This window comes from Callospermophilus lateralis, chromosome 8 (assembly GCF_048772815.1).
Source record: "Callospermophilus lateralis isolate mCalLat2 chromosome 8, mCalLat2.hap1, whole genome shotgun sequence".
Classification (NCBI taxonomy): domain Eukaryota; kingdom Metazoa; phylum Chordata; class Mammalia; order Rodentia; family Sciuridae; genus Callospermophilus; species Callospermophilus lateralis.
The window spans coordinates 29,336,788-29,354,913 of record NC_135312.1 but is presented as its reverse complement, the minus strand read 5'-3'; the positions used below and the strand labels follow the sequence as shown (position 1 = coordinate 29,354,913).

Below are 18,126 nucleotides of genomic sequence, written 5' to 3'. Positions count from 1 at the left end.
GGCTGACTGTTCAATCTACACCCACAGGCTTGTGTTAATGGTGTTATTGCCCAATGCAATCTTGGAACAGCACTCACTGCCTCATACACCTGGTGGAGCTGGTCCTCATCAGTGCTAATATCCACGCCCTGTGTAGGTGTCATAATACCACAACACCTGGGTAACAATGTGACAGTTAACATTCATATTGGACACAGGTATGCATGAGGCACTCCTGGGCTGCAAACCAAAGCTGCAAAGTTAAAAAGAACAAACACCATAAAAACACAGGCATAGGTTATTTATTGTTTTATTGCTTTCTTATTTCTTAATGCAGAGTCAATATTTTTGAATAAGGGTAGTAAGATGTCCAAAATTCAACATTATGAAACATTCAAATAGTAAAATATGATGTGGAAAGAAGCTCTCGTTCCTCCAAGCTATCCAGTGGAACCACTTGGGATAGCAGCTTCTAGACTTTACTGTGTCATCTTGGTAAACCTTGACTCAAAGGAACATGAAAACCACTATTCTCTGATCCAGGGGAACAGAAAGGAGTCTCAAATGCCCACCAACCATTCAGGCACAGGGGACAGCATTTTGGTCTCCCTTTGAAATGGCCAGGAGATTCAAACGACTCCAACTATATCAATCCCTCCTTTCATCCGGGACTTAAAAGAGACTCCACCACCACGAGAGTCAAAAGAAACTCCCAGGAAACATAAGACAGACCAGAAATGATTCTGCTGCCAGGGAAGTGAGCTGTGCCCGCACAGTTCTTCTCTAATTCTTCGTAAGAAAACAACCCATTCTGAGAGCACAGGGGAGGGGCCCTACACAGTGACCAGCTGAAACCAGGGCAGCTAGGAGCAGCATTTTGTTTGAAGGCACGGGTCCTCATCATCCTGAGGGAGGGAGTTGCTGCTGGGTTCTGAATTCTGTTCAAAACACATGTTCTACCTCTGGAAAACTGTCAGCTGCCATACATCTGATTGCAAATTCAGACCCATTTTTTTTTTTTTTTAAAGTCCCAGAATCTTGGACACCCCTAAAAATCTCAATATGCCCTGTCTTTCTGCAAGGAACTAGACATCCAAGGGGTGGAAAGAACTCAAAAGAGTTCAAAAAGACAGGACTCCAAGGAACACGTGGCTGCAGTACATCATACAATAGGAAAGGACAAATACATGACTCCATAGTATGAAATGCAACCTCCACGAAAAGCAAACCCCTCGGGCTGCACCACTGCGGGCCACATGCCAGCCACACAGCTGGAGTCTAAACACTGGTGATCTCCCTGAAAATATCATCTACCATGACTTTGATCAACCACACTTAAAAGACCAGCAAATTTGTATGGAAACACTCAATTTCTTTAAAAAGACAAACTTCCTTAAATACCAAGGATAGTAGCCAGGTTTACTTAGAAGTGATCAAGATGTCCAATTTAAATAAATCAATTTCAGTCCTTCCCCAGGGTCATCTTAGGTTTCCATAATAAGAATAGACAAGGGCCAACTGTACCTCACTGGTGTGGTCACACAAACCCTCTCTTGAATGACAGACTCACACTTTGCCTGAGGAATCATCTTTGAGCCTCTCCTGCTTCTGGAACCCAGTATTACAAATGCTCTTTACAACATAGTGCTACTCAAAGAGGAAATAACCAGGAAATGTAAAGGTGCGTTTATTCACGTCCATGCCATCTAAAGCTACTGAGTACAGTAATCAAGCTGGAGAAGGGACGAATCACAACCTAAGACAATAAAAAAAACTGGGACGTGGGCCCTCTATATTGCAAGTTCGAGCTCAAAAGAATCTGCATGTTGGCAAGCCAGTTTCCTCCCTGAGAAGTTTGCTTCACGCTTTGTTTTCTCCCTCCAGCATCTTCTGTCTCTCCTAGTTAAGGCCTGGACAATATTGGAATAGTGTACAATTTCTCCAGAACCATTAGTCCCCTGAGGCCTCGGGCTGGGTGCAGTCTGGCTCCCTAGTGCCTGGCTCTGCAGGTTGCCTCCGCAGCTCTTCCACCATCTGAAGCAGGGCGGACCTCTCCAGCTCCAAAGCCAACATGGCCTGCTTCAGCTTGCTCTCACTGGTCAGGAGCTTCTCTACTGTGGATTCAAGGCTCTGGATCCTACCATTTGCCATCTGGAGAACAGAAGGAAAAATAAGAATGCACCTATCCATGGTAACACAAGTGAGGCCGCTGTGCACTCGGCTGCTGCCTGGTCTTGAGAGCACTCTGGAGCCGTGTCTTGGCAGAGACAAGCCTATGGCTGACTATCAGGTCTGGCCACAAAGGAAGCCATTTTTTTCCAGCTTCCCTTGCAGGCAAGCTGGGGCAGGCCCCTACAAACACCCGAGAGCCTCTAGCACTTTCTTCCCTGCTTTATCTACTCTGAGTGCCAGCTAATGAGAAGGTTGCATAGCACTGGAGGAAACCTGACCCCTTGACTGCAGGAAGGACAGGGAAGGCACAGCCAAAGAACCCTTCAGGGAGAAGGAGGAGAGTTCAGGGACACCCAGACTTTTTGTGCTGGGCGACTGAAAGGGGAGCTTTATATATGACTTGACCACAGCCTGGCCTATTCTGACTAATACTACATATAATACTAACACTAACATAGCTACAGGTACAAACTGATTCCACACTGACAAATGGTCAAAATGGCTTCCACCAAGCTCTCTAACCAAAAATATTTTCTTTTGGTATTGAAAGAATTGAACGCAGGGGGCTTAAACACTGAGCTTAAACACCATATAAAATAAATAAATAAATAAAGGAATTGAACGCAGGGGCGCTTAAACACTGAGCCACATCCCCAGCCTTGTTTTGTGTGTTTTTTTTTTTTCCCCCTGGAGACAGGTCCTCTCTAAATTGCTGAGGCTGGCTTTGAATTCCAATTCTCCTGCCTCAGCTTCCCGAGTTCCTGGGATTATAGGTGTGCATTCCCATGCCTGGCTTTCTTTTCTTATTTTCCACAGACTAACAAGACTTCACAAACCTAGGAACTTTCCTTTCCTTAGGAACACAGGATGGCCCAGCATTCTGCTGAGAGGGCATCAGGCCCTGGCTCACTGACCGGTCACCATCCTCAGAGGTGAGCAGCTTCCTCACTCTAGCTCCAAACAAGGACTGAGGATCTCATGCACCTCACATCTGCAGCACCCAACACATGGGTGCCAGGTGGCCAGAGCTCTCAGGTATTTCTCTAGCAACTGGGATTCCTCTCTAATCCACTAGGCTTGGATTCTCAGGCAACAAGCGTCTGTTCTAGTGGCATGAAGGGGCTCCCTGAGAGCAGGCGCAACTCTGACACTTATGCTAAGGTCCCCGGAGCCTGCCTAGCGCGTGCCTGAGCTCACATCTGTACCCTCAGTGCTCTGGTTGGTACAGGATGACTCTATCTCATTGATCAGTCCAGTTCTTTCCATGCCCCATATATTTGATGTAGAAAAAAATGATACAGCTATTTTTTTCTTGTTTTCAAACCAGTTAAAGATTTTTTAGTAAGAGAATCCCTGGGGCTGGGGTTGTGGAACAACATGCATAAGGCACTGGGTTCAATCCCGAGCACCATATTAAATAAATAAATAAATAGATAAATAAAGAAAGAAATGGATAAAAGTATTAAAAACAAAAAACGACAATCCCTGTGCTGAACAGAAAACTCATGACTCCAGGTCTAACTCCAATTGTGCCACTAGAACACTCAAAAAAAAAAAAAAAAAAAAAAGACTAAGAGGCACAGCTGGTCAGCTCTATGCACATCTCTATGCATTACTCTCCGACCATCAAAATCCTACCCGTTGTCAAGGCCTGAACCAGGACCTACCCCACCACTCTGAATTCTCACTGCATTGCAAGGTATACCACACAACTCAGAGAATAGCAAACATGTTCACAAACATGCAGCTTAGAAGTGAGCTAATTTTGCATGGTTAGTAGTGAACTTTGCAGTCATTTCCCATTCTGCAAGAATGGCAGTTTTCCTCAGTAAGAATGAAGCTCTTTTATGGAGAAAGTCACGTCTTCTCTCACATGATCTGGCATCCTATAGACTCTAGCTTAGTGTGGGTGCTCAAGAGCTTGTAGTTGCTGATTATAGTGAAAAAATCTACATGCACTGCCATGTGGCACTGTCTGGCATGTCCATGTCGTCATTGGAAGTGCTACTGGGCAAACAGGCTGAAGAACTTCACCTCTAGCTTCTAGACACATTCCTATATGTTTACCAAATAAACAAAAAGGGACTATGGTATGTTCATCAACCATATGAACAGAACCAAGTTAAGAAATAGGTCAATTCTGATATGGGCAGTGTGTGTGTGTGTGTGTGGGGGGGGTGCATTACACATAAAACCTCAGGATTATACTGGACACCTTTCTTGTACAAAATGGAGGCAGGCTTCCCACATGTGAGATGGATAGTCCCAGAGAGGATGAAAAACTACACCTAAAACCCCCACTAACATACCACAACCCAGCCCAACTCTTAAAGAGCTGTAGTGTCCCACTCAGCCTGGTGGTCCCAGCACAGCCAGGACTCAGTAATTGTGGTGACTGGCTGTCTTAGTCAGGTTTTTCACTGTTGTGACCAAAAGACCTGACAATAACAATTTTAGAGGAGGAAAAGTTTATTTGGGGTTCATAGTTTCAGAATTCTCAATCCACAGATGACAAACTTCACTGTTCTGGGCCTGAGGTGGGACAGAGTATCAAGGCAGAAAGGTGTGGAGGAAGAAAGCAGTTCAAGACATGGCATCAGGAAGCAGAGTGAGAGAGACAGACAGAGAGCAAGCGAGCATGCTCCCCTCACCAGGGCCAAAATTAACCTCCAAAGGCACACACTCAGTGACCTACCTCCTTCAACCACACCTTAACTACTTATAGTTACCACCCTGTTAATCCCTATTAGGAGCTTAACAACTGATTAGGTTTACAATCTGATAACCCAATCATTCCACCTCTAAGCTTTCTTGCATTGTCTCACACATGAGCTTTTAGGGGACACCTCATATCTAAACCATAACACTGGCATAAACAGGAATCCTGAATGATTTTCCCACAAGTGTGGAACCACTAGGTCAAGACAAAGACCATTCCAGAGAGAACATCTATAGTTACCAATCACCACTTTCTTGAGGAATGAGCATCTTTTTTTCTCAACTCCCTGACCTTTCTAAAGGTCAGAAGCTGTATCAGATGGTTTCCCACTCTTCATCACCAAAAACCACCTGGGCATTAGCTTAAGAAAATGAGCCTTTTATGTGAGTCCCGCTGGTCTTAACAAGACAGATGCTTCCAGTGCAAATGGGAGCTGCCTTTCAAGGATTTCCGTCACATTATATTTCAGGGACATGCTATTGGCTCAGAAGCCATTTTGAATGGTCACCTGTACTGTGACTTGCACTGTACTCTCGCAGGCCAGATGAGGCTTTCTGTTCCCGAGACCTCCCTTTGGGTTATAGCTCAGACTTCTGGGGACAGTGTATACAGGCACATTTTCACTCTTGAAGAGAAAAATAAGTTATGTTTCAGAATGTGACTGGTAGTTAGGACTGGTTAAGGAAAGTATTTTCTGTTTGTTCCTGTTCAGCAAACATCTACCAGGGTCTGCTGGGATAAATGCCTTTCAGACAAGAGCTGGTCTATATTAGGATCTCAAATGCTGGCCCTTCTCATATCACAGCCAAGTTCCAGTCTGTAAAGCAGGAACTTTCTACAGAACAGTCAGGTTCAGATCATGATGGAAAGTTTATTCTACCCACAGCCCAGTAACTCCATAAAATACATATTTTAAGGAAAATATCCATTTTTCTCCACAGCAACTTAAAAGTTTAAAAATACTCTTAAAATAATCCCTGAACAATGACAGCATTCACCCATTTATGACATTAAAAAAAAGCAGAACATATGGCCACTTTATGTCATCTGACAAAGGAGCTATTCTCTGTAGCGAGGACTTCTTTTGTCCTTGTCACACAGATGAGGGAACAAGACAGAGTGGTAACAGTCTGCCCAGGTGACAGTGTGGGTGGGGCTACTCCACGTCTGGCAGGGTCAGGGCCTGGACTGTGCCTTAGTGCTGCTGCACCTCAGCCCTATGTGCACAGGCCCTGTGACCTCTCCCCTCTAGGCCCTCACCCACATCGAGATGGACGTTTCAAAGGGGAGCTTCCATTTACCCCAAGGATTCACAAGTAACGACCACTGTTTTAGTTAATTTTGTTAGGTAGATTCCCGTGTCCCTTTGCTCCCCTGTCATCCCTCCGCAGACCCAGCTTGTTTCCCTCATGGCAGTTACGGCTCTCAGCTCTCGTCATTACTCTAAACATAATCGCTGGCATTCGACTTACAGTGCCACAGCATCCTGAGCCAAGTTTGTCTCTGGGTCTCTCCGAAAAGGGTAAGAAAAAAGCCTCCCAGAAAGCCCTGGGACTGTCTGACCTCAGCAAGGGTAATATGTCTGCTCCGTGATAAAAAGACCCATTCTCCTTAGATACCTTTGATCCCAACTACAAACAGATCAGGGTGAAAAAGGTCCTCTGGTCATGGGAAAGCCCAGTCTGCTGTTGCCTTTGGTGAGTTAATGAACGACTATGCACCATGGTTCAGGAAGCTGTCTAATAAATATGCTCTACCTGCAATTGCTCAAGGAGGTCAAGGTTCTGTTTGCGTAAGCTGCTGTTGGTTTTCTCTAATTTATCCATTCTTTGGTTGTCACTGAGAGGAGAGGAATCAATAAGTTCTTCTTGAAGTACATGGTACTCAACTTCATAAGCCTGTAACTGTTTAGCGATGTCCATCTCAAACACCTGTTAGATACAGAAAGGCCATCAGGCTCCAAATAAGAGAAAAATTTCACATGTAAGTCTACACACACACACACACACACACACACACACACTTATGTCACTGAGCATCTATCAATCACCTCCTCATGCTCAGCAATATGCTTAGCAAGGCATGATAAATAAGGAAAACTCTCTATGCTGAAGAGGTAATCATTTTATTTGGGAAGAAAGGATAGAAGAGGCATCCAGAAATAATTCTGAGGTAACAATAAGTACAAGTTCTTGATACTCACCTTCCAAAAGCCAAACCTTAGTTTTAAAAAGACTTCCAAAATTTATTTATAGTTATTACTTCTTTTCTCTGAAAATTCTATTAGCTTAGATACATCAACTATGGGTTAAAGGGAGAAAAACAAAACAAAACAAAAGAACTGAAGTCTATTTGCACAGTCACCAAAGTCAAAGTTTAATTATAACTCAGCTGGGTTTTCAGGGTTGCAAGAACAGCTAAGTAATAGAACTGTGTCCTTTGCACAGATATGCTGAAATGAGCCAAAACCCAAATGCCACCCACACAGATGAGTAAATATGAAACAATGCCTGAGTTGTCTCCCTCCCCATCACAGCAGTAGTGATGAAAAAACCACGTGTGTGAAATGGAGCTCTACATGCACAAGTGACTCAGGGATGGCATCTGTACTTTCTCTTGGCAAGAAAGCCACAGGGTTCCATAGGGCAAGGGGGTAGGGAGTCAGGAGACAGATGCTGCTGTTGCCCAGCATGACCTCTTTCCTTCCCATTATCTCTCAAGGAACCCTATGGGCCAGGGCCTCCCAGCACAAGGGATGAGGCCCCAATGTGGACCTGAGAATGCAGTCACGCTGGGCCCAGGCAAATGTCTGCTTGATCAGAACACACTCCAGACTGAAGCGAGGCTTTGCAAGAGCAGAGCTACCTCTACTGCATTTCCTTACAAAGCAAACTCGAACACAAGTTAGAAACCAGTGGGAAGCTATCGTCCCCTGACGGCACCCTGTGAACATCCAAGCTAACCTACCTCCCTTGGTATCAATTTTTCCCCCCAAAGCTAGGTTTAGTTTGTCACAATTGTCAATAATCTTATTTTCCCTGAAGGTGAATTTTTCATCTTCCTGGTTTTCAGTTTAATACAGTGATTAACACTAAATGGATTCAAAAGTCATTCTGTGACTAAGAATTAAACTACAAGAGATCATGCATGAGACCATGAGATCAAGTGGGTGAGAGAGAGATAAGGGGACTGTGTTGAACTGATTTCCTTTGGCCTTCAGAGTAACCAAGAGGTCAGTGGCAATCACCACCTCCATGTTACCATCAAGGTCACTGAGTCAGCCTTGAAACGGTGGCTCTACTGGAAACTCTAATGATCTTGAGAGCATTACTTAACCTCCCCATCCTCAGTTCCTGGCCTCCAACATGGGGCAAATGACACCACCTACCAGTGCTGAGAATGAAATGAGATGACTCACACAGCACCCTGCACATGCCTGGCTGCACACACCTGTCACAAAACCTCCACTTTTCAACACTGTGCCTCAGCAAAACTAGAATGGAAGCCACGTCATGGAACTTTTGAAAAGCAAAAACCACAAAAATGCTGTGGCACCTCTGTGTAATTATAAATCTGGTACTAAATAAGTGCCATAAACACAATTACTTATTTTGTCCACAAAAATTTATTTTTAAGTGATCTTTTAACCTAGAAAACTCAGGAACAAAACCTCTGGCTCTTTACACATTTGGATGTCCTGTTAAGACTAATGGCTCTCAGCTATGGCTAAAGGCGCACACTCCTCCAGGCCTCCATTCCTCTGTAGGAGCCACTCTGGGTCTTAATCGCCTCAGTTTAATTGCATCACCACCTCCTGACTGCCAAAACACTCAATAGACCTTGATTCTGCAGTTATGCCCCAGAATTGATCCCTAACCATGACATTGTGTGGCCGGTGGGGAAAGAATCCTGGTTCCTGAACAATGTGTTCAGCCCCAGGCAAATTACTTGGGACAGAAGGGGTGGTGGTGGCAGGAGGGATCCTTGTCCTTGCACACTTAAGAGGACACAAGCGACACACTGTTGGTGCCAGTTTTAGGTAGAGAAAGAACAGGAAGGCCTAAGATTAAAGCCTGAACAAAAAAAGAGAAATGTTAAAGACGCTCAACCCCACAGGACGGGGACAGGGATGCAGTGGAGGAGCAGCGCTCAAGTGCTCAGCTCCATCTGGCATAGGTCACTACTCCCTGAGCACCATCCCGCCACCGCTGCAAGGCACCGGGCCCCTCTGAATGTAATCTTTCTTCTGGGTCCACGGCAGGATGACGGCACTTGAGTTGATCTATGCCTTCCCACCATCCTGACTCTCAGTTTCTCCAAGGTTTTCATGAAAGTTCCAGAATTGGAACAGGAGAAAAGGGAACATTCTTTTCTGTTTGCCAAAGTATGGATTAGTTATTACCCCATTTTCAATATCTTGTCACAAAGATAAACCATTCATTTTTTTGTTATTAATTAATAACAATATAGCTACATTATAGGAAGCTTGCAAAACAGAAGAAAAATTACCAATAAAACTCCCATCATCTTCTATTTCTTTTTATCCTTATTTCCATAAATGTTTTTCTAGTTAAAAACAAAATTTCCTCTCTCACTTTTTTCATTTAATAGTATATTCTAAGAGCTCTTTCATGTTGCTGTGTCTTCATAACCATAATTATAAATGACTTCATGTGTCCTACCCACTTATTGTACCATGACTATGTCAAGTGTTAGATATCTTGTTACTTTCAAATTTTTATATTATAAATGACAACTCCAAAATAATACCCTTATACAAATGGACTTTCCATATTTTGGATTATATCCTAAGGATACATTCCAAGAACTGAGATTACTGAGTTAAAGGTTTTACATGTTACTGCTTGTGATACATATTGCCAAACTGCTTCCCAAGTGGAAACAACAGTCAAGGTACAATGCCACTGGCAACCTACCAATGTGCCAGATACAGAATACCCTAGGTGCTGTATCCTGGCATTAAAAAATGTCAGTTTTGTCATCTAGTAGGTAAGCACTGTATATTATACAGAAATTTAAATTATGCATGAATCTAAGTATTTTCCCAGACAAGTGTTTACTGGCTCTCCCCTTCAGTGGATTGTTTATGTTCTTAGCTCATTTGCTATGGGAGACACAGTGTTTCTCTTTGTAGTTCATGGACACTGTATAATAAAAGCCTTAACTCTGGTGGCCTGCAAAACTAGCCACATACTTTCCATCTTCCTAATCCCCAGGCCTTGCTTCCCAATCACCAGGAATGGACAGTGGGAGCAGCTGGCATGGGTGTCGGCAGCAAGGGGAGCACTGTCTGTGGTAAATTTAAAAACAATAAAGTCGACTAAGAGTTGGTCTGCTTTTATTACCACCACATGTGAGCAATTTTAAACAATGCCAGTGGTAAAATGCTCTCTCTACTGTCCCACCCTCTTGGTGGGGCACTGTTGGGCCTTTTACAAAACTAATCATTTCAATAGTGCAAACTGCCCAAGACTGGAGGGCTCCCTCCCCAAGGGGCAGAAGAAGCCACCTCACAATTGCAATATCTTCTGAACACAGGAACTTTGTTAGGGTTTTGCTTTCATCCTACCAAATCTCATTTCATCCTCAATTGCAAGAGACCAGTTCTTAAAAGTTATAGAGCTTTCAAATGGTCCTGGAGAAGTGAGTCCCCAGGTGACCTTGTAAAAAATACAGACTCTGACTCAGCAGTCTGGGGTGGGCCTCAGAGTCTGATCTAATGATAATGCTGGGGCCACAATGAATAGACCCAAAGGATGCTGAAAAGAGGCCACAGGCTCTCCCTCCCAACTGAGGCTGGGGTCAGAAGATGCTAGTGTTTAAGTGCAACTGACAGTTTCTTCAGTGAGTACAAGGTCACACTAAGGAACTGTCATGGAGGTTTCGGAGACCCTGGGTCTTCTACCTGCACTGTCAATGCACTGTGGCTGCTCCCAACCTGGGTGTACTAAGCCAGAGCTCCAGAACCCCATCCTTGGCCCAAAAGTCTCTCTTCCATTTGGAATGTTGACCAAGCTGACTATAGGGAGAGCACATAATGAAATGGGGCTATAGCTGTCACAGAGAACCCCCCAGACTCTACTTTCCCACCGCAACCTGTCATCTTCAAGGCCCAGGCTCTGAAGCGTGCAATGAGCACACATCACCTCCACCCCGTGGACCACCCAGGTTCAGGCCTGGCAGCTCTAAGTCTGCTGAAGAACTGCACCATGCCCAGATCTGATCTCCAGGCAGGACTCAAGACTCAAGCACCCTCTGGCAGGGAAGAGAGAGCCAGGCTGACAGAACACTCAGATGCCAGGTTCTAGGCAGAAACAGAAGGCAAGGAGACTACGCAGGGTTTATCTGTTTTCTACCAAAATCACTGCTGAAATGAAAACCTGGGCCCCCATTGCAGATTCTGTGCAACCTATACCCTTACACCACCCCCTCCCCCGGAAGGGGAGAGGTCTGACTGCTGTAACATCCCAGGGACCTGGAACTGCCCATTCTCCCACTCCAAGCCTCTGGCATGTGTTGTTATCTTCCAGCTTAGGGGTCAGCAAGCCACAGCTTGTGAACCAATTTGTTTCACTTCCTATTTTTGTAAATAAAGTTTTATTGCAACACAGCCAGTTCATTCCTCCACATGTTGTTGATGGGTTTTCAGCACTACAAAGGCAGAGCTGAATAACTGCAGCAGAGACCTTGTGAGCTTCGAAGCCTAAAACACTTCCTGCCACTCTGCAAGGTGCTGGATGACCCTGATTTATTCTTCCAAGTCTGCCTGGATTCTCTCACCTGACTCCAGCAGCAGCCTTCAGGAACCCATGGCCTTGCCCCTGTAAGCCCTGCCCTTAGGCATGCAGTGCCGCAAATGTTACTTTCTAAGCCCCGTTTCCTTACTATATAAAATGGGAATCCTAATCCTAGACTTGTTAAGGAGTCAGTGTAACACTGAATGCCAAATTCAAAACAGTTACCTGAAACAAATCAGGTACATCTCTCCACAATTTCTCTTCCCATTTGTACACTTCCAACATTTAGAGAGTACCTGATGCCTACTAGGATATCAGGTACTTTTGGTAAGTACTACCCTTTATGGAATAGGGGAGAAATGGGATTCTTCCTGGAGTTCCACACCCAGAAAGTAAACGAAATGTCACTGAGAGGCCTGTCCCAGAGCCAGGACAAGCTGGCAGTGGGCACTCACTAGATGAAGATTTGGTCCAGGCAAGCAAGGCTCTCTGGTTTTCCCCAGCAGCTATGAAACAGACAGAAAAAGAAATAAAAAGGGAATAAATATAAATATGACACAAATTAAATAATGCAAAAGGCAGATAGTTCAGTATTAGGATGCAGATAAAACAAAGAAAGCTCCATAATTAAATGACTCCCAGAGGCACTGAATGTTGAACAGCTGCTAAAGCAATTTGAGATGAGACAAGTTGAAGCCCCACCCTTCCCCTCCACTGCAGAGTTGAGTGTGGGCCAGTAAATTAACCACTTTACATCCTCTCAGGAATGTGGTCATGACTGAATGAGATCATATGTATGTGTAGATTCCCTAGAACCTAGCAAAAAGCAAGGACTCAATAAGCCAAAGCCATCCACCTCCAGAGGATTGTGCCAGGGAAGTAAAATAACATCAAGAATGGAGCTTATTAGTTAGCTCAAGATCAGTGTGAGTGGGAAGGAAATCCTCTTTCACACTGGTATATGCAGTGAGCAGAGGTCCAAAGTAACAATAGGTATGAAAACTCTCCTTTTTCAGGCCAACTTGTGCTTAACACCTAAGGTGGAGCAGCAAATGAAGATCAAAAACACTGCATCTGGATGCAATCCACTGGAACTGCTGGATCATCTGGACTATAAGAAATCTCCAGAATAAGAATTAAAAAAAAAAAAAAACAAACTTCATTCTATTATTTGCTTTTACCTGACTGCTCTATATTTTCATTACATTTGGAACAGGTTCTAGACTTAGGAGAGGCCTGACTGCTGACTATGCAGTGACCCAGAGATAAAACCTCTTCCAGCACATTCTTGGTCACCTGGCCTCTGGACACTTGATGGGGACTGTCTTCTGCTAAACTGCTTAGCCCTTCATTATCAGCAATAGTTACTGCAAGATTCTTCCTTACACAGAACTGAAATCTACTCCCAGGGCCAATCCAAACATTTACCATCTGGCCAAGTTGTAATTTTCAGCCAAATCCACCTCTAAAACTCCACCATTTCAGACAGCAAAAACTCCACCACAGAAAGAAACCAGAGGCACTGCAGCCACAGATGTGGAACTGAAATCTGGGGGAAAAGCACAAAAAACTACACAGTCATAGAATATATGCCCCTAACACAACTCTGCTATCAAAGAGTTAATTTCAATTAATACCATTCAACAAAAAAATCCTTCATTTTATGAAAGTCTACACTGTACAAATGTACGCATTTCAGGAGAACTATTAGAGCCAAAGGTTCTTAAATGAAAGCAACTATTGATGACTTGAACTTGCTGCCACACCTGAACACTGCCCCCAAGTTCCCTTGCATCATTTCACCATGACACTCACAGCATATACACCCAGACACACATCTAATCACGCAGCATAGATTTGTGATGTGCCTCCTACACGCCAGGCACCATGCGAGATGTTCTTCAGAACAGAAAGCAGCAGGAAACAGCTTCTGCTCAGAAGAAATTTAAGTTTTTACAGACCCAGGAACTGGTAAGTATCTGGAAGGTCAGGACTGAATCATACCTGATTGATGGTCTTCTCCATTTGTACCAAGCCCAAGTTAGGTAGTGTGTTTTTGATAAAGTCCACTATGGTTTCTAAGTTTTCATGCTGCAGAATCAAGGGCTTATGGCTTCCCAAAAGACTTAGAGCCACTTTAAATATGACCTCTGACCCCTGAAGAAAGATCATATCTGGGAAAACAGAAACAGAGTTAAGTCATGCCTGTTTCTGACAAAATATCACTCTGTTTCCTTTTCTTCACATCATAGAGCAGAAGGGTAGGAAACATAACCCCAAACTGCAAATTTTATTTCCTTTTTCAGAGTGTGCTATTTCAGATAGGGTTGTCAAGACGATACTGCAAATAATAAAAATAATAGATAAACACACTGCTTAGACTTTGTCACAGGTTCATATAAATCTTTTTTTTTCCCCCACTCTGAAAATGATTTAAATTCAAGTATGCTTTAAAAGTTATATTGAGAAAAAGAAATTGGTTTTTATTTTTTCTAAGAATGTTCTGGATTTTAAAGAAGTTATTAAAACATTTTTAAATGGATAAACTGAAAGATTTTTTAATGGAAATTAAGATAGAATAAGTAAAACAGTTTTCTAATAAGGGATTGGATTAAAAAGATCTCTAAAAACTGTAAAAAGTCTACACCATTGCAAAAGCACATTATATAAATGAGCATCCTGAATTTCAACATAATAATGGATGAAAAAAACACTTTTCTCGCTAAGGAGTCTAAAGAACTTTGTCAAGGCTACTTTCAAGTTCTTGCTATATTTTCTTAGAGAAACTGGCAAATCATAACAACGCCTATATTTATATTACATAGTGCAAAGGCAGGCAGGCAAGGGGCCAAGTCAACCAGTTGAGAGCAACCCAGCCATCTCCCCCTTTCTTGGAGAAGTGACTCCACTGGACAAAGAGAAGCACATGTCCTGGGATTAAAGCATAGCCATAGCAACTAGTAATTAAGTGACTAAACTCAGGCCAGTTATCTAATAACTGGAATAATAAGCATAAGAAAAAATATACAATTTTAAAGACACGAGTAGAAGTAAAATCAGAGGCAAGAGTGAATTTCTTTTTTTTTTTCTCCTTCTTTTGCTTTTTGGCTGCAGGCTAATGGAAAGAATGAAGCAGTTGTAAATGTCAATTCAAGAAAACTGAGGGAAAAAAAAGAGGTGAGAGAATCCCTGCTAGGCCACCTTTCCAGGTGTGGTCTGATAACATGTAAAAGCTATTAAGCAGCAGCAAAGCAAAGGCTGACTGCCGCTCTGCCTGTGGGGAACTCAGAGCAGTCTCCAAAGTGCAAAAAGCAGAAACAAGGGGCCTGGGAACCTATCAGGTTAGCCCTTGAGATGCTGTGACTTCACAAAGCCCTAACCACAACTGGAGCTGGTGCTAGCTGGGACAGGTCCTATGCTAGGTGACGGCAGTCCTGAGATCAGCCTGCCATGGCTGATCAGCATGGGTACCACACAGCTTTCACTAACATCCCAGCTGCTGACGGTCCTGGGTGGCCCCAGGATGGGAAGGGATGTAAGATCCCTTGTTTTCTTACACAGGGCTGGCTGTCAAGGCTGCGAAGACAATTAGAGAACTGATGGGATCTTTGAAAACTTCTTCAGGGAAGTACGATCCATAATGAGGCAGTGCCATGGAAGAATATTCCAGCAAATATGTTTATTAAAAATATGGTCTATTTATGTAATTCACACTACAGGAAATAAAATAAAAAGATCTATAATAGTACTACAAAATGCATTTTTAAACAGAAATGATATTGCTAAAAACAAAATGACAAATTAGATTTGAAGTTTAGTGGTTAAGCTAGTACAACTTCCTTTTAATATATGAACATTTTATAGCTTTACAAAAATTTCTCTTTCAGAATAAAAATTGACCTTTTTTGTAAGGATCTTGGGGAAAGGATTTCATTGTCAAATCAATGATTTCTTATGGCTTGGGATCTTTAGTCTCTGAGGAACAAGTGCCTTAAAATTAGGTGCACTATCACCACATCTAAGCCAACGGAGATAATTACTGGGAGCTTTCAAGAGCATGATCAAATATACAATCAGGATGGGTGGTTCTGAGGTCAGCAACAGGTCTTCTGACTTTCTTATCCTTAGAATCTTGGTTTTCACAAAGACTTAAGACAGTGCTTCTTACAATTCTAAACTAGGACCTTTTTGGATTGTATGAAGAAAATGAAAGGAAATTTGGAGAAGTGTTTGTGTGTTTGTCTTTTTATTGGTATGTTAAAAAAGTAACCCTGGTCATGTGTATTTTATTGGGTCTGTTTGCATTTAATGGAATAAAATGGAAAGGTTCTTTCCTATATTATTCAAGACTTTCTGGAGCATTCTTCCTGAGGAGTTTCTTCTAATTCAACTTAAGCATTAGTTGCTATCAGGCACTGAGGATTTAGCCATGAACAAAAGCACAAAGAAGAACTGCAGAGACACCAATGCATGCTGGCTTGGTAGACGGGGAAAGACAAGGAAAAGTGAGTGCTTGAAGAGCCAGTGGGAACTGCTGGGTGAGAAGTCAGGCAGTAACATCCTGAGCAGTGTGTAGGTGGGGAAGATATGAGAGAAGCTCCTCCTGTGCAGGGGACTGAGGGCACTTTGGTAGGGGGAAGAACACTGGGTATGTGGGGCAGACTGTGGGGTGCACAGCCAGCTCATCAAGGCCTTCCACTCCCACTCTGGTCAAGGTATGTAAAGCCTTCCACGACTGCCCACTTTACCTCTGCTCTGAATGGGTCAGTGCCTTGGCAAGAAGGTGACGCTAATGACATCTAGGTTCTGGGTCTCATCCCGGCAAGAGCTCCTTAGCTTAAGAGAGAAAAGGTGCCTTTTATGGGGCCTACTGGCTCCTGCCAGCAGGCTCTCAAACACTCACTGCCAGTCGAGGTGAATGCTCCATTCACACCTCCCACACCTCCTGCTCCCAGTGCCCACCTCAGCCCAGAAGCTTCTGGTAGACTGGGTAGGTCTTAAACAAGGACTTCATTTGGGTACCTGATGAAAGAACATGCTGAAAGGGTTGAAGGAAGACCCCCTCAACTGGCATGGGATAATTGGCTCCTAAATCTTATCTGACAGGGGCTACAATTGTGGCTCAGTGGTAGAGCAATTGCCTAGCATGTGTGAGGCACTGGGTTTAATCCTCAGCACCATATAAAAATAAATAAAATAAGGGTATTATGCCCATCTACAACTAAAAAAAATTTTTTTTTTAAATCTATCTGACGGCATTTGGGAGAGACTCCATATTTACATAATCAGTACTTCCCCCCTCACTCTAGAAATTTTAGAAATTAAAGATAATTTTTTAATAGCTGTAAAATAAGTTACTATAATCCCCCCACTGCTTCACCCCAAGTATTTTAGTTTTGTGTGGCTTCCAATCCATATCCATATCCATTTGCATGCTGGATTTTTCTAAACCAGTAATGTCCTGGGAAAGGTGCACTGAAGTCCTCACTGGAAACCACTGAATGCAGAGAACTGTTGGAGGCATCGAGCGGCACTGCAGCAGCCCAGGCACAACCTGCAGTCCATCCCTCTCCATAGGACTTTCCTCCTGTCCCTCCCCTTTCCTCTCAGTTTTTTCAAGCCTCCTAGAAACACATAAGAAGTTGAGGGAATGTTAAATCAGGCTGACTCCACAACTTCGCACATTATTCGCTGAGAATTCCACTAGCTACTTCCCTTTAGAGATGCTGCAACAGTTCCCATGTTCCAGCATACAGGACCTCTACTTACAATCCTGTGATCTCAAAGTGAAATTTTCCTTTGTGGACTCACGTGGTATTCTCTTTCCCAGCCACCTGTCTCTGTCCAGGCTAACCCCTCTCCTTGACTTTCTCTCAGAAGCCTGTGGCCTTCTGGTTGTGGCACATTCCTATCAGGAGCAGATGGGGAGCTGACAACAACTGTCAGGAAGGCTGACAACAACTGTACAGATTCGTTCCTTCTGTCATTTTGGTACTGAGGAATGAATGCAGGGGAGCTCTACCACTGAGCTACATATCCAGCTCTTTTTTTTTTTTTTTAAATTTTGAGACAGGGTCTCAACAAATTGCCCATATTGGCCTAGAACTTCCTATCTTCCTGCCTCAGTGTCCTGAGAAGATAGGATTACCACCTACGAGGCATGCACCACCATACCCAGCTTACTGTACAGATTTTTAAAAACTCACTTCATTGTCACTGCATGACATTGCCTGAATGGCCAGACGGTTTCCTGGTCATACAGACATACTTGTTTTCCCAGTCTATTTTTGTCCTAAAACTTCACTAAAGCCTGCAATGCATTACAGGTGGCTTATGCAAAACCCTCAGTTTCATGCCCCACCACCTCGTCATCTCCTTGGCAGGACATCCTAGAGGAAAACACTAGGAGCCCAACACTGCAGCCTCCTCCACCAGTAGGAGTAAGCAGCTCTATTTTCTGGATTTTTCTTCCCTACAGGAAGATGTGGTCAGAAGGTG

The 18,126-nt window shown here is 43.5% G+C and overlaps 1 protein-coding gene across 6 annotated transcripts in view; it reads right to left on the bottom strand.

Annotated features, from left to right (window-relative positions):
• Nucleotides 1-289: 289 nt before the first annotated feature.
• Nucleotides 290-18,126, bottom strand: part of Tbc1d1 (TBC1 domain family member 1) — a 214,895-nt gene continuing 197,058 nt past the window's right edge. For all 6 annotated transcript variants that reach the window (XM_076863854.2, XM_076863855.2, XM_076863857.2 and 3 more), the window contains 3 exons: nucleotides 13,633-13,802; nucleotides 6,628-6,801; nucleotides 290-2,130 (listed from right to left, as the gene is read on the bottom strand). In XM_076863854.2, coding sequence (XP_076719969.1) covers nucleotides 1,930-2,130; nucleotides 6,628-6,801; nucleotides 13,633-13,802 — 545 coding nt within the window. In that variant the 3' untranslated portion in view covers nucleotides 290-1,929. The remainder of the gene's footprint in view (nucleotides 2,131-6,627; nucleotides 6,802-13,632; nucleotides 13,803-18,126) is intronic.